At 53.6% G+C, this 13,520-nt stretch overlaps 1 protein-coding gene across 3 annotated transcripts in view; it reads left to right on the top strand.

The window, feature by feature from the left end:
* PPP2R2B (protein phosphatase 2 regulatory subunit Bbeta) overlaps positions 1–13,520 on the top strand; it is a 67,216-nt gene extending 53,696 nt beyond the window's left edge. For all 3 annotated transcript variants that reach the window (XM_027718763.2, XM_039385249.1, XM_027718764.2), the window contains 5 exons: positions 5,441–5,618; positions 6,845–7,009; positions 10,178–10,347; positions 10,895–10,986; positions 11,510–13,520. In XM_027718763.2, coding sequence (XP_027574564.1) covers positions 5,441–5,618; positions 6,845–7,009; positions 10,178–10,347; positions 10,895–10,986; positions 11,510–11,789 — 885 coding nt within the window. In that variant the 3' untranslated portion in view covers positions 11,790–13,520. The remainder of the gene's footprint in view (positions 1–5,440; positions 5,619–6,844; positions 7,010–10,177; positions 10,348–10,894; positions 10,987–11,509) is intronic.

The following is a 13,520-nucleotide window of genomic DNA, read 5'->3' as shown; positions in this document are numbered from 1 at the left end:
AGGACAGAGGATTGAGGAGTCTTCTGCCAGCTCCTTTTGATCTAATGTTTTGATGATTTTACTTAGACAGATATTTACATAGCTGTAACCGTTTTGCTGCAGCTTGGTGTATCTCTGCCATGTAATTGTCCTGTGATGCTCGTGCTTTGGAGTAAAGCCACATCCATCCACAGTTTAATTTTCAACCACAAACAAGCGAAAAAGGGTTTTAAACCCACCTTGCTGCAGTCATTTCTCACCCATTTGGCTTAATGGTTTAAATGCGCTTGATGAGCATCATCCTCTGAGGAATTTCTAACCCACATAGTGCAAAAGGAATATTTAACTCTGCTTAGGGTGTGAAGTGTGGTGTTTGCTGTCAGGAGAATAGCTCTGCTGATTTGAATCGCCCCAGGTCTAATAACTGCAGCCCTTCAGCCTCGTGTAGCAGCCTCGATGTGCTCCTGAGCGCCGCTCGCTGTACCTGTGCCATGGGATGTGTGCAAGAGATAATTGACACAAGTAATATTCAGGGTTTAAACCTTTTCAAAGAGAGGATGTGTTTGCTTTGGTCCCTCACAGAGCAGTCAGTCTGTGGTGACACCCTGGGTGCTCTGTCCCTCGGAGCCGGTGGGCACCGGGTGCTGCCAGTGTTTGGCGTGGGCTGTGCCGCTGGTGGGAAGGTGTGATGGGCAGGGCCGTTGTGTGCCTAATTCTTCATGTTTGTAGCTGTCACACAGCCCTCTCTGATTAGGAGCTGCCACTTCACGCTCTCCAGCAAATTCCATCATAAAGCCTGGTTTGTATCTCCCATTTTGCCGAAGCACTCGGAGTTCTTGGCTCCTGTGCGCAGTTTCCCAGGGAGGCTGTGCTGTGCCCCCCTGATGGCAGCCCCAGAGTGGCTGTGATGGGAGACGCCTCAGAGGAGGGCTGCTGTGCTGCTGCTGCCTTTCTGCCCCAGCAAAGAGATTTGTCTCTTTTCCTTGTGTACATTCCACAGAGCATTTAAGTGGCAAGGCGGTGTGGGCCATTTGGCTTTTTTTGGCTGTAAAATGCACATGGCAGAGCTAATCAATTTCAAATGTTCGTCAGCAAAGCAGTGCCATGGAAACTAAGAAAAAAAAACAAAAAGGGTTTTCCCGTTTTAATTAGTTGCTTCCAGTGCCTCAGAGCAGCTCAGGGTGTGGCATCCACACACTTGGCTGCCCTTTGAGGTCCAACCCCTCAGGGTGTGACATCCACACGCTCGGCTGCCCTTTGGGGCAACCTGGCTGCTCTGTCCACTCTGTGCTCACCACCACACATTGGGAGGCTGCTGAGGGGGGCACTGGCTCAGTCACTGATCTTTCAGATATTTTTTCCTCTCTTTTCCACAGCAATGACCCTGCTGGTATCTGTGTCCAGACGTGCTGTAACAGCAACGTGCCAGGCAGGGTTATCACATGGGTTTGAGTCACTGTGAATGGGGTTTGGGAACATGGCTGTGTTTCTGCACACTCCTCCTTGGAAAAGCAGGGAAACTGTGAACTGCCTGGTGGGATTTTACTGACACTGGCTATTTTTCAGTGGGAGAAGTAAGTTAAAAAAACATCTTTTCAAACCATCACTTCTTTAAGGGGAATGCTGTTCTGATGGGAGTAGCATGAGGAGTTCAGGGGTTTAACTTCAGATAAGAAAAATGTTCTGTTTGTTCTCTGAGGTCTCTGCAGACTCAGGTGGGTCTTTAGTGGGCAACAAGTCCATGCCCATGTCTGAGAACAGGCTCAGGGACAGGCAACAGAAGGAACAGTGTGAGTGCAGTGCTGGGCAGTGAGGGTCATGTCTGGGGACAAGAGGTGGAACCAGCAGCTCCATCAGCTGTGTGGATGAGCAGTGAGGCAGCGGCTTTGTCCTCCCACAGGAAGGTCCCTTCCACATATCACAGGGCAGGTCTTATGTGACAAAATCCTGAGGAGCATGAAATTGTCAGTCTACCATGAAAATAGTGTTTGATGCTCATTTCGTCTGCAAAATATTAATCTGGAGGTGACATTGGGCAGTCACAGAATGTGCCTTGTGTAGGTAGGAAATGAATGGGGAGTGTGCCTGGGGGAGCTCAGCTGCTGGAGGAGCTCAGCTGCTGGGGTGGGTGGAAAACTCGCTGGATTTATCCCTGAGCGCTCGCTCTGCTCCCGATTTGCCAGGGACTGGATTATAGTTTCCTTCTCGCAGACCCAAGGCTGGGGTCAATCCAGGCTTCGGTTTGACTAATCCCCCTTGTCCAAATCCTGTGGGAGGCTGTGGAGCAAGCTGGGTGCCAGCCATGCTGGTGCAGAGCAGTGGGGTGGGCTGGGGGGAGTGGGGTTGCACAGTCGCCCACTGGGCTGGCCTGGCATCACCACTGGGCTGATCTGGCACCACCACTGTCCTGATCCGGCACCACTGCTGTGCTGGCTTGGCACCACCACCCTCAGCTCTCACTGGAGAGGGATGTGTGTCCTGCTGTAAATGCAGGAGCGAGGAAAGCTCTCCCCACTGGCTCACAGCACGGCTGGCCCAGCTGAGCATGGCTGTGCCTGTCAGGGTCACAGGGGGAGCTGCCTGCAGCTGGTCCTGCAGTAGTCCATTGGGCACAGAGGGTTTCCATGGAGGTAACCAGAAGCAAACCCCCCTCTCCATTGCACAGAAATGGGTAGGTGGTCCTACTGCAGTCAGTCATGTCATATTCACACCCTTTGTGAATTCCTGGCCTCTGGTGCGTCCCATGAGGATTCACAGCATTGCTTTCCGTTTGCATGTGGGTAGTTGGGTCCCTTCCCTCTGTGGGGCTGTGTGGGAGGTCCATGTCCCCACCTGACCCCCAGTGCAGGGCAGCTCAAACCCGGCACACGTTGGCTGTGGGCTTTGGGAGGTTTGTGACTGTTTGTCCCAGGAGCTGAGCCCTTGATCCTTTCCCCCATATATTGACCTGTGTTTTGCTAACGCTGCTGCCACGTGGCACCTCTGGGCAGAGGATGAGGCGTTCCTGAGAAGCACTGAATCTCTGTGGCTCTGCAGGCCACGTCCATCACAGCTCTGTGGATGACACGGAGAGCTCGGCCACGCGGAGCTTTTCCGCAGGGAGCACCCGGTGACAGCCGACATGACAGACAATGAAAGGGGAAGCCTGATGGGGACAGGGGCAATTACTGACACCACATCCCCGGCGCTGTGGTCCTTCGCTCAGGGCTGGAGGTGGCAGGAGGATGCACAGTAGCAGTGGTGGGAAGGCCAGTTCCCTCCACCTCAACCACAGAGTAAATGAGTTTACAGCTCAAGGGCAGGTTAGTGTCTCATAAACTCGGGGAAGCCTTCGCCAGACACAGGGAGAGGGATCAAGTGTCATGTGTGCTTGGAGTAAGTGGGATGTCTCTTCTGCAGGGGGTGCCTGCTAAAGGCAGGAAGAAAAATTAAGACATATTTTGTTTTAAATGAAAAATGACTGGAATTCCCCCCTTCCTGAAAAGAGAAAGTAATTGAATTTATTAGTGCTTTATTTTATTTGACAGTCTTTCTGTGTACTTGATGCGCTTTGTTACACTGAATTACCCTTTAATAATGGGTGTGTGTGACACCAGAGCCTGCCCTGAGGTGGGCTCCGGAGCTGGAGCAGGGATGTGTGAGGAGGCCTCTGCTGTTGAGGATTGCCATGGCACTGCTGATAGAGTCAGGTTGGTTGGGCAGACGCTGACTCAGCCTGTGCCTGCTTCAAAAAAGCATAAAACCCAGTTCCAGTTGCTGTCACATTGCCCCATTTGTTAATGTTCCCTCTCCACTGCAGCTGAGGGCTGGGCAGCTGCTACCTTCAGCCATCCCAAGCCAGGGTTCCCTGCGCTGCAGGATCCCACTGTTGGGGGATGAGCTTTTCAAACCAGTGTGTGCCCCTGGCACATTCCTGGCTGCTCCTGCCTCAAAGTCCTTTCAGGGTTAAATCCTGATTGCTGATACCCTTAAGCAAAAGCTTGCAGCATGTGGGTGTGCTGGTTTCCATATTTCAGTGCAGATTCTTCCCACTGTAGCAGATAAAAATCCCTGCCTTAACAAACCAGTCATGCATGACCAGGTTTGTTGCTCTCGTGGGGTTTTGTCTGGTGATGGGCCAAGTCCCAGGCATAAAAGAAGTCTCCCCAGGATTTGGCTCTGAAGTAACATGGAGAACGTTCTTGGCTGAGGAGTTTATTGTACCACTGTGGTTGAGTGGCTGCCATGTAGGAACAAGTAGGGAATTGCGCTGGGGCACTGGGAGCTGCAGGCGCCCATGGTGCTGGGATCAGCCCAGGATTGCCTGGATTGGAGATGGGGACCAGCCCAGGTCTGACCATGAGCTGTACCAGGTCTCACAGAGTCATCTCGCTGAGCAGAATCCCCTGACAAGCCTTCTCTGTGCTTGTTTTCATGTCCAGCCAGGCTCGGTGAAGCTGCTGAACCCTTTCTCTTTGCACAACCATCGTGTTCCCGACGGTCAGGCTGACAGCCGGTCCCTGTGGTCCTGGAGCCGCTGTCCCCCATCTCCAGCTGGCTGAGCAGAGTCCGTCAGCGCAAACGATGCATCATTGGCTGTGTCAGGTGGAATTAGCAGGCAGGCTCCTCACATTAGGCTCAGGCTCTGAGCTGGCAGCGCCAGTGCTCTCGTGTCACTCGAGCTGGCTGTCACTCCCATCCCCACCTCTGCAGCCATGGGAAATCTCTTCAGGCAGCACACAGATAATAAAAGTAATGAAGTAGCTGGAGGGAACAGCTCACTGGCGAGCAGGAGCACGGACTGACACATTCCTGGTGTATTAAGTTTCCTTCAGAGCGTTGTGTCCGAAGTTATTACTGACCCCACTCCTCACACACATGGTCCCTACTGCATCTCCCCATCCCCTCTGGGTTATGCTGATTCATCTAAAGGCAGCTCTGTCCCTGGTCCTTCCCTCTGCCCTTGCCTATGTGTCCCTCGCTCTGTCCCTTTTCATCTCCTACTTCTGTCAGTTTGCTGTGAGGCAAATGCAGAAAGGTTAAAGGAAAACTTGTGCTGACCTGGCTCTCTCAAGAAATGCATTTCTGTTAGAAATGCTACAGGAATATCAGGTCCCAGCTATCAGTGACAAAACGAGGCAGAAGTTTTTTTCGTTGTTTTTTTGTTTCAAAGCTGGAGCACTTGCTGCGGCGAGATCAGAGCCTGGTTTACTGGGCTCTTGCTGCTTCACTGTGGTCTAAGCATCCTGGAGCCTCTCTCAAAATTAGAAGGCTTTTGGTTTTGTTTGTCCTTCTGTCATACACTTGAGAAGGCATTAGGTTTTCCTAGAGAGAGTCTGTTAGGCAGGTGGGATGGAGCGCTGGCAGCCAGAACTCTGTGGGACGCTGTGGGGGTGTTCCCCCACGCCGGGTGCTGGCATGAGTTGGGGGGGACGACCAGACCCTATCCTTTGGTGCTGATGCTCTGCTCCCCATCCTACAGGTCCCCGTGCTCCGGCCCATGGACCTGATGGTGGAGGCCACTCCCCGGAGGGTGTTTGCCAACGCACACACCTACCACATCAACTCCATCTCCGTCAACAGCGACTACGAGACCTACATGTCAGCGGATGACCTGAGGATAAACCTGTGGAATTTTGAAATCACAAATCAAAGTTTTAGTATCCTTTGGTGCACATGGCCCTGAGGACAGCCCTGGATTCTGATGAGGGCCAGGGCTGTGCCTGTGCCTGTGGGGGTTAGTGACCGGGCAGTGCAATGGCTTGCTTGGCTCAGTCTCGGTGCCTCAGTACAGGAGCTTCACCCTCTGGCAAGGCTGGCCTGGGCTCAGGAGTATGAAATAGTGCTGCCTGCTGTGCACCTGACGGCAGAGTGCCCGAGGTCCCCAGTTCCAGGTGTCATTGCCAAGGCACTGCCCTCTCATCTCTGCCTCTGCTGCCGGTGGGAGGCTGGGCTGTGTCCCACGAGCACATCCAGCCATCACACCAAGCCGCTCCCTCCATGGCACGGGGCTCAGCTGGCATTGCCATGGCTGCTGCTGTCACCTGCCGTGAGGGTGACACGTTTTTGAATTTACCTGCAGGGTCTGGTGGGGTGGGTAGAGGGAGGGGGATCTGCAGGTGGTGGAGGAGACAGATGCCTTGGGGAAGATGGAGACACTAATGGTGCGGTCCCCGTTATACCCTGCAGCAGGTGACAGGCTGCCAGTCACCGCCGTACAAATGAGGTCGTACCAGTCACCCTTGTAACAGCTGCATCGGAAATAATAACACGGGGCACTAATCATCAGTGATATTTATATGGTGTTTCCTGCCGAGAAATCCCTGGGGCACAGTTTAGGCAGCTGGAGAGGATTTCAGCAGTCACAGGCGTGTGGCTGTGGGAGCTCAGAGTGGGTGTGGGAAAGTAGGGCTGCAGTGCCTGCTTTTTTTCAAAGATGAAGATGAGAAGAACTAAATCTGGGTCAATCCTCAGGGAGTTCAGATGGCCCCAGGGACTTAGAGGGGGTTTTCTGTTGGCTCTTGTGCCCTGGGTTTTGAGCCCCCACTCTGCAATAAAAGATGTTTATTCTGGCCTGGGGTGGATGGACAAATCAGGTCTTGTGCCCCGCAGAGGGTCTCCTGGCTGTGGTACCAGAGCTGGGGTTCCCAGCTGAAGAGAAAATGTGTTGGATGTTGGCTTTCCCCTGCACTGGTGGGAGCTGGGCCCTCTCTGTGCTGCAGTTTTGCCCCAGGATGGTGCTGCCACCTGGCAACACCTGGTTTGCCTGAGGCGAGGGGGAGCCCCCGTGCCCAGGGACATCAGTAGGAGTGGGGGTGAGAGGAGACCCCCTGGGAGGAGTGGGGTTTGAGCTGGCCTGTGTGGGCTCCTTTACTCGCCCTGTCAGACATCGTGGACATCAAGCCCGCCAACATGGAGGAGCTGACGGAGGTGATCACGGCCGCCGAGTTCCACCCGCACCACTGCAACACCTTCGTGTACAGCAGCAGCAAAGGCACCATCCGGCTGTGTGACATGCGCACCGCCGCCCTCTGCGACCGCCACGCCAAGTGTGAGTGCGGGGCCCCTTGGGTTAAAGGAGCACAAAAGAGGGAGTGTGGAGAACCACCTGGGCTTGGGTCTGCCCTACCACCTTGTCTCCTCTCCCCCTGCTGTGCCAGGCTCTGGTCCCCATGGCGACCCACCCTCACACATCCTGCCTGTCCCCAGGAGGAGCAGCTTCCCCTGTGTCCTGGCTCCACACCTTTCGGGGAGCAGGTTAAACCCACCATGGTGATGGTTTGGGTTCAAAGGGTCACAGGAATGTCAGTGCACAGCAACTACTGAGCTGTCAATGCCAGAGACAGGGATCGGTGTATTCCTTCAGGCTGTTTGCCTGAACAGTCCCGGGTCCTGTTGTCAGCTGTGGTTGATGCCACAGGGATCAGGAGGGGCAGAAAAGCCCCCTTGAAGTTTGGAGTAAGTGGGACTTGTGGGGATGGGTGAGCTGCTGTGTCCAGCACAGCCGGTCCTGGCTCAGCCTGCACGTGTCAGGTGGTGCTTATGGGGAATATTCTCCTTGTCAGCAACTGCTCAGTGGAACATAGGCACGAACACCATGGCATTCATGGGTGGGCTGGCGAATACCTGCTGCTGCTCATTGTGCCCTGGCAGCTCCTGGAAGGCAGTCCCGTGCTGGGCACAGTGTCGAAAATCAGACACAGAGGTGGGACAGACTGAAGGGGTTTGGTACCTGCCTTAGAGATAACGAGGTGTGGCAGAGCCCTGGGCCGCTGTGCTACGTCCCTGGGCAGCCAAACCCCTGTGTCTCCTCTTCTTGTGTGAGCTTGCTTCAGAAAGTGGCCAGTATCCCATGGGAAATTAAGGAGACTTTCCGTATTCAGAGTGTGATCACATTGCAAGGACAAGATGCACAAACTAGGTGCAGCTGACTGCAGCCCCCCACTAACAACCTGCCTCCAGCAAGCCCCTGGCTGTGTTTGGGTTTAGGTCTCCTGGTGTGGTAGGGAATTACACCCCAGCTGCTGCTTCTGGGATCCTGAGCCACAGTTGCAGTCCAATACCTGTTTTTAACCTGGAGTAAAGCAGACAGAGGAAAGCTCACATTGCTGGTGGTAGTTTGGGAAATACTGAATGGCAGTATTCCCAAATGCTGAGGAAAACACACCTGGTCTGTCCCTGTGTTTCCCAGCCATGGCTCACAGTCTGACAGCAACGGTTCCCAGCTGAAAATCATAATACAATTAAGGAGCAAACAAAATTCATTTTCCTGACACTTCAGCAGCAGAAGCCCCCAGCATTTCCCTTTGTTTGGGCACTGCCTGGTCCCACCAGCCCTCAGCAACACACTGGCGGTGGTGCATCCCGCTTGGTGTGACCTCTCCCATGACATCTCCTGATTGATTCCCCTCCATCCCTCCGAAGCATCAGCTGCAGTCAATTGTGGTTCAGCAGATGTGGGAGTCGAAATTGAGACAGTTCATCAAAGTTCAAAATGAAAAGCAACATTGGCTTTCAGAGCAAATCCTCCAATGGAGACATTTAATAACTGTCAGTATTTAATAAAACTGCTCTGCACATCCTGTCAGGTTTATGTAGATGGTGCAGTCACTGCTTGGGGCAGCTCTGACTTGGTGCTTCTCTTATTAAGGTTTGTTTGCCCACATTATTTGAAGCTCCTCTCTGACATCTGTGTTACCCTGGTGTGGAGCTGGCCTGAGGGAACAGCAGCTTGGATAGGAACGCCCACTCTGTGAGGATGTGAGGAGCTGATAGGAATGTCCTCTCTGTGGGGACACTGTGAAGAGCCATGTGCTGTAGCACTCAGAGGAGCAGTGGCCCTGTGAGGGGATACCTGCCCTGGCTCAGCAGGCACATGGGAATCCTGTGCGTTATCTGAAGCACCAGGGGAAGCCAGAGGGGAGACTGGGATCCCAAGAGCAGCTGGTAATGCCAGCAAAAGCAATCCTTTTTGGAAAGGATGTGAGAAAGTGAGGAAAAGCCCTGCTGGGGGTTCTACAGTTATTTCCCTTTAGCAAAAGGCATCGGGCTTTCCACTTGTTTTTTAGGAGCCACCTGTGATTGTACCTGCCAAGCTCCTGAACCACACGCTCAAGGCACAGCCCCCTTCCCTCAGGACCTGCTCCACCTCATCCTTGCCCTGCTGACTGCGCTGCTGCAGCGCTGTTCTTTGCTGAAAGCAGCTTCAGCTTCGGGTAGAAATAAGAAGCTGCTGTGATCAGGCAACTCACAGCTGCACCTTCACTCTCCAGCATTGCAGGAGTGTCTCTGCCACAATCCCTCCTCCCGTCCCCGTCGGTGGGCCGGCATTGCTGCCTTTGGGGGAGCCCCAGCCAGACTTGGCACTGCTGCTTCCCAGGCACGGGATGGATGGAGAGGCCGTCGGTCCCCCGAGGAGCGGGATCACTCCACGGGCCGTGCAGCCCTTCGGAGCCATCTCAGGGTTCAATCAGGTCGCCACAGAGAGGGGGCTGGGAAGGAGGGAGGGCTGGCAGAGGGAGCCGAAGTGGGCAGGGCAGCACCCGCTTGGTGCCAGAGAAAATAGGTTTGTTGTGTAAGAGAGAATTAGTGCTCAGAAATCCTTTCCATGAGCTCAGCAGCCCAGATCTGCTTCTGCAGCAGGAGCAAAGCCACACAAAAGCCTTCAGCTCGAAGCAAAAATAGCTGCCCCAAGCCCCTGCCCTGCCTGGCTGCCAGCTTTGGTTCACAGACCCACCTGGGGACTGGGCAGCACCACCTGTGTGTTGAGACCCTTGTCCTGACATCACCTCTGTGTGTGTGTGCTGGCACCCCTGGCATTGCCTCTGTCGGACCCTGGTCAGGGCACTGATGTCACTTTCAAATCCGTAAATATATTTAGTTTGGAACTTTATTGGTCTCCTTCAACCTGTGATTTATTCAAAGACTGATCAGATCAAATCTGTAGGTTGCAGTGGCTATAAAATATTTACATTGATGTCAATTATGCTGCCTGCCAATTCCTGGAGAGCAGAGGTGCCGTGCCAGGGGCCCAGGCTCCTGGGCTGTCCGTAGGATCAGTCTCCTGATCCTTCTTGCATATGGCAGTGTAGTTCCAGGGATGCCTGCTTCCATCCCAGGAGCTTCCCACGGTGCTGGGACAGGGTGGCAGGTCCCTGGCCTGGGATCAGGGAGCTTCTTCCTCATCTGATGCCGGGGCTTGTCCTTTCCTCTTCTACAGTTTTTGAAGAGCCTGAAGACCCGAGTAACCGGTCATTTTTTTCTGAGATCATCTCCTCAATCTCCGATGTCAAATTCAGCCACAGTGGGAGGTACATCATGACCCGGGACTACCTCACTGTCAAGGTGTGGGACTTGAACATGGAGAACCGGCCCATCGAGACCTACCAGGTGAGTGTGGCATGGCCGGGCACCTGCAGCGGTTGGACACCAACTGTGCTCCTTCCTGAGCCATGGCCTGGGCAGACGCTTGGAGTGGCAGGTACACACCTGCTGGGTGGGAGCTTTGTGCCTTTAGATGGTGGAAAACAAATGTAGAGTTGTTAAATATGGGCTTGAGTGGCTGGCTGAGCTGTCAGCACATCCCCAGGCTGAGGGTCGGTAAAGAGGGGAAGCTCAGGTGCCGGTGGCTGGGACAGCCAGGTGGGAGGCCTTGTGCAGAGCAATAGCCCTGTCCTGCCGCCCTCTGCCAGGGGATGTACCACTGCCCAGTGCTGTCCAAGCCATATGTGGAGTGTGGCTGGAGGTTTTTAAAGGAGAAGGGTGGCTGTGGCAGGGCACAGGGTGCCAGGCAGTGCCCAACGCTGCCAGCTTGGCTGTGGCGAGTGTGGGGCTGGGCTGGGTCCATCAGCTCCCAGTGATCTCAGGGCTGGATCTGCCAGTCACTGTGCTGTGCTGGTCAAATGTGGGGAGCTCATCCCATCCCTCCTGCTGGCAGGTCCATGACTACCTGCGGAGCAAGCTCTGCTCGCTCTACGAGAACGACTGCATCTTCGACAAGTTCGAGTGCGTCTGGAACGGGTCCGACAGGTGAGTGTGTGGTGGTGGGGCTGCGTCCGGCCCAGGGATGCTCAATTTGGGGTGGGATGAGGGGTTCCACAGCCCCTGGCAGCCCCTTCCCTGGCCTTTGGCTGGGTGCAGGGTCTGGAGAGGTGCAAGAGGGACTACCTGCACCTGCAGGCTTTACGTGAGTCTTGCTGGGGTTGTCTGAGGGTCCCACTCTCTCCTGCATGGGATCAGCTGTCTCCCACAGCTGGAGAAGCGTGGTGATAAGTTTAGCTCCAGAGTGCCAGAATCTGGGGATGATGAGTATCCAGGTGTGACTCACACTGAGCCAGGCAACAGGAAGCGTTCAAGGCTGCCTGACCTGGCAGGGCTGACAGATTTTTTTTGTCTGAGCCATCAGAGCGAGCTGACGAGGCGCAACTGGGCCTGAGCCAAATTCCAATTCTTACCAGATCTCATTATGCCTCTGAATGTTCAGTCTGCCTCTTGGTCACCAGCAGTTTGCCTCTGAAAAGGTGCGAAAATCATCTGTCCTTCCCCCTCACAGTGTCATCATGACCGGCTCCTACAACAACTTCTTCCGCATGTTCGACCGCAACACCAAGCGTGACGTGACGCTGGAGGCGTCGCGGGAGAACAGCAAACCCCGCGCCATCCTCAAGCCCCGCAAGGTCTGCGTGGGCGGCAAGCGCAGGAAAGACGAGATCAGCGTGGACAGTCTGGACTTTAGCAAAAAGATCCTGCACACAGCTTGGCACCCCTCCGAGAACATCATCGCCGTGGCAGCCACGAACAACCTGTACATATTCCAGGACAAGGTTAACTAGGAGGACCAGGTGTTCTTTAGGAGTCTCATGTACTGATACCAGTAAACACATGGTTTCAACTGTTTCTTTTCTTTCTTTCTTTTTTTTTTTTCCCCTTTCCTTCCTGTTCTCTGTTCAGTTCCTGCTCTGCAGATCGCGGTTGTGCAGAGGAGCACTGGGGCACCCCGGCCCAGGGCCACGGGGGGCACCCCACAAGACACCAGATTTACACAGGGAGAGCTGAGACGTGGTTGGGAGTGTCAGGCCCGGCTATCCCATGTCCCCAGGCAGCAGTGGGGTGGCAGTGACCCTCCACTGATGGCCGAGGGGGTGATACAGGGGGGGCTGTTGGCTGGGGAGGAGGGTGTGGGGCTAACACACTGTGACCCCTGGGCAGCTCTGGTGACAGTGATCCCGCTCCAATTGTTTTAAACTTGATCCCAGAAATATTCCACCTCTTGTGTTTAAGATTGGAACATCGCCTCCCTTTGCCATTTTCCACATTTGTCTTTTTATTACAATTATTTTGTGTTTTAACAACAGAGACAGCAAAACCAAACGTAAAATGGAAGAGTTCAGTTTTGCAATGGACAAGCTTAAGAGGGGGGGGGATGTGCTGCACCCTCAGATCTGTCTGCTCCAGCCAGGCTGCCCCCTCACCCCCAGACCCCTCCTGAGGATTTGGCTTTGTAGATACTGTGGTGCCTTCTTTGGTATATGAAATACCTTTATAAACGATGCTTCCGACCTGCATTGATCGCAAACCAAACCGACCCTGGGCTCTGCTGCAGTTCTGGGCTTTGCTTTGGTCATTTTCCTCATTCTGTTGTGAGCTCTTGCATGTCGTGACTGACTCTCTCTCTCTCTTTCTCTCTCTCTCTTTCTTTTTTAATTAATTTATTTATTTATTCAATTTTTTTAAAAGATGAAGTATAAGTTGCTAATTTATGACCTTCTAAAGAAGAATCCAACCGTATATTGCTGTTAGCCCCTGACTGTGTCAGAGAGAGGCTGTCTGCAGTCCTACATTATAATAACAATGATAATAATAATAAAACCAGTAACTCTTTCTCTCTGCATGGCGAGGCTGCCTCTTTCTACTCTACAGATTGGCCAGGTCCCTCTTTTACTTGAGCAACTGTTCAATTAAAAAAAAAAAAAGACGACTGGATTTTCCATAAATCAGAAAACTGCTCCTGCAGCAAGAAGCAAATGAATAAACGAAGTCAATATAAAATCCAACACTGTCACTTTGGCAGTGGCTCTGCAGGGGTGACCCTGCTGCCATCCCTCCTGTGGGGGCAGTGGGCACCCCCAGCACCCATCGCCTGGAGGGGCCGGGACACGGCTCGCCGAGGGCCAGGTGCCTCTGGGACAGCCTCTCTGCAAGGATCCTGGAGTGTCCCGACCAGGGAGATGAACTGCTGCACACCCATGGAGCGCACGGACTGCCTGGAAAACCAGGAGCTGGGCAGCCGCAGGGACCCAGGGACCCAGCTTGGAGTGCGGAGCTGCTGGGATGTCCTGGCCCCGCACACCACCTTCGGAGGAGCCATCCCAAGGCTAAAACAAAGTGCACTGGCTTATGGATTTATTCCAAGGGATGGCTTTCAGGAGTAACTTTTTTTTTTAAATGAAATGATAAAATAAAATAACGAGAGTAAATGAACCATTTTTTAAGAAAACGCTCTTTTTTGGTTCTGTAAGGAAAGCCTGCGCTGCGGTGTCAGAAGTAAAGTTGTCCCAAACGTG

Source organism: Pipra filicauda, unplaced genomic scaffold (assembly GCF_003945595.2).
Source record: "Pipra filicauda isolate LSUMZ 115617 unplaced genomic scaffold, ASM394559v2 scaffold3_size10097308_pilon, whole genome shotgun sequence".
Lineage (NCBI taxonomy): Eukaryota > Metazoa > Chordata > Aves > Passeriformes > Pipridae > Pipra > Pipra filicauda.
Note: the sequence above shows the minus strand (reverse complement) of the source record. Positions and strands in the feature narration are given on the sequence as shown.